At 56.9% G+C, this 2,397-nt stretch overlaps 1 protein-coding gene across 3 annotated transcripts in view; it reads left to right on the top strand.

Annotated features, from left to right (window-relative positions):
• Positions 1-2,391, top strand: part of DEDD2 (death effector domain containing 2) — a 14,336-nt gene extending 11,945 nt beyond the window's left edge. For all 3 annotated transcript variants that reach the window (XM_015587804.2, XM_006903864.3, XM_025044178.1), the window contains one exon: positions 1,717-2,391. In XM_015587804.2, the coding sequence (XP_015443290.1) occupies positions 1,717-2,108 (392 nt within the window). In that variant the 3' untranslated portion in view covers positions 2,109-2,391. The remainder of the gene's footprint in view (positions 1-1,716) is intronic.
• Positions 2,392-2,397: the final 6 nt, after the last annotated feature.

Here is a 2,397-nt window from a genome sequence, read left to right on the forward strand (position 1 = left end):
GTAAAGCATTTGGCACATGGGAACTGCTGGTGGCTGCCATTCTTGGAGCACTCATTGTATGCCAGCTAGTTCCTTTCTATTTTTCGCTCTTTTTAATACTCTTAACAAATCTTCACAGCAGAGATTGTCCCTGGTTTAGGCAAAAACCTGGGCTCAGAGAGGTCGTGACTTGTCCCAGGTCACACACAGCCTGAATCTCCTGGGTTGGAATTGGCTCCATTGACCAGAGCTGCTCTCTGATGCATGGGTGGTTCAGTGACCTTTGTTGAATGCTGCCACTGCCTGGCCATGTGACCTTAGGCAAGTCATTGCACTTCTCTTTGCCTCCATTTCCTCTGTACATTGGGGGTAACGATAGGGCCTGCCTCACAGGGTTGTTTGTGGATTCAGTGAGTTCGTAAGAGTCTGTCATTTGGGGTGGTGCCTGGCAGATAGTGCTCTGTGGTGTGGACTGCTGTCTTTTCCAGCTTATAGCTGACCCTCAGGACAGCCTGTGCCATTTGTGGAGAGGAAGTTCTCTTAGTAGCCTCATTTCACAGGTGTGAATTCAGTAATCCCAAAGGGAGGTGATACACCCGAGGTCACATTTACAAGGATAACCTTAGAAGTCCCGTGTCCTGTCTCCTGTGCAGAGCTGCCGGTTCATTTGGGCAGATGAGGGCAGGGTTGTAAGTGACAGTAACTCAACTCAGACTGGCTTAAGCAGAAAAGAAATTGTAGCTGAAACTTCAGGTGCTCCGGGGCTCACGTGATGAACTCAGGTGTCTTTCCCTCTCTGTTGTTGGTCCTGTCGTAGGCTTCGTTCTCTCCTCTCCTAGTGGCAGAGTGGCCCCCAGCAGCTCCAGGCTTACAGCCGTTACCTTAGCAACCTCTGTGGAAATAGAGCACCTGGATCTGGGAGAGCCAGCCCACCTCCAGCCTTGAGTCGCCTGGGCCTAGTGTTTGCTTAGTGGGTAGGGGGCGGGGGATATGGTTGGCCCCACATGAATCTCACTATTTAAGGGCAGGAGAAGAGTGAGGCTGGTTGCCTAAAGGCAAGTCTGTTCATTTATGCATTGCTTCTTTCATAGATATATATTGAGTACCTACTGTGTGCCATGGGGCTATAGAAGTGAACAAATACTTACTCTGTGCCACAGGGCTATAGAAGTGAACAAAACAGACAAATCCCATGGTTCAGGAAGTTCACATTGTGGGGAGGCAGGTGATAAGCATGGCAGGAAAGGAAAGCGTGGAGCAGGTGAGAAGGTGATAGGTGCCCTGGGAGACATGGAGCAGATATCGGCACCTGGGGATCCTGGGGCCAGGGTGGTGGGGGTAGGCCTCTTTGGGAAGGTGGCATTGGAGCAGAGACCTGAAGGAAGTGAGGGAGCAAGTCCTGTGGAGACGGGGGACCGCCTCAGGGAGAGGCAGGGCCAGGCAGCAGAGGGAGCAGCAAAGAGGTGGTGAGGCTGGACGAGGAGGAGGGTGCCAGGTCAGGAGGTAAGAGACCAGACCACAGGAGGGAAGCCATGTGACAGTGTCACCCGCACTTGGGTGTGGTTACCAGAAGGAGGAAGGATGTAGGGCAGGTGCAGCACAACCCGGTGGGCAGTGGGAGGGGCCTGCGGAGGAGGCTTGAGGGAGGGAGGCAGGGTGGCAGTTGCCCTGGTTCCCTCGGCAGCGGCAGCGTGTTGGGTGTTGGCCCCTCGCTGACCGGTTTCTCCTTTCCCTTAGACATCCGGCTCAGGGTGCGAGCAGAGTACTGCGAACACGGGCCAGCCTTGGAGCAGGGCGTGGCGTCCCGGCGGCCCCAGGCGCTGGCACGGCAGCTGGATGTGTTTGGGCAGGCCACCGCAGTGCTGCGCTCCCGGGACCTGGGCTCCGTGGTGTGCGACATCAAGTTTTCAGAGCTCTCCTATCTGGACGCCTTCTGGGGTGACTACCTGAGTGGCGCCCTGCTGCAGGCCCTGCGGGGCGTGTTCCTGACTGAGGCCCTGCGCGAGGCCGTGGGCCGGGAGGCTGTCCGCCTGCTGGTCAGCGTGGATGAGGCTGACTACGAGGCTGGCCGGCGCCGCCTGCTGCTGATGGAGGAGGAGGGGGGACGGCGCCCGACTGAGGCCTCCTGATCTCGGATCTGGCCAGACTGACCCCACTTCCTAGTCTCCAGTCCACCTTCTCCCCTGGAGTATGAAGACTATATCTACCCCTAGGGGAACTGTCACTCCAGCAGCTCTGAGGACTGCCACAGACTGACATATGGCCAGGCCCCTGACAGCCTGGCGCCTTGACAGCTCCTCCAACAGGATGTGGGCTCTGAGGCTCAAACCACTTCCAGTTGAGTTTCCTTCCCAAGCTCCCCCATCCCCCACCCCCAGGTGTGTTTCTTTGGCTTCGGGAGGCCAGGGGCTCAGGCAT

The sequence above is a fragment of the Pteropus alecto genome, unplaced genomic scaffold, assembly GCF_000325575.1.
Source record: "Pteropus alecto unplaced genomic scaffold, ASM32557v1 scaffold920, whole genome shotgun sequence".
NCBI classification, from domain to species: domain Eukaryota; kingdom Metazoa; phylum Chordata; class Mammalia; order Chiroptera; family Pteropodidae; genus Pteropus; species Pteropus alecto.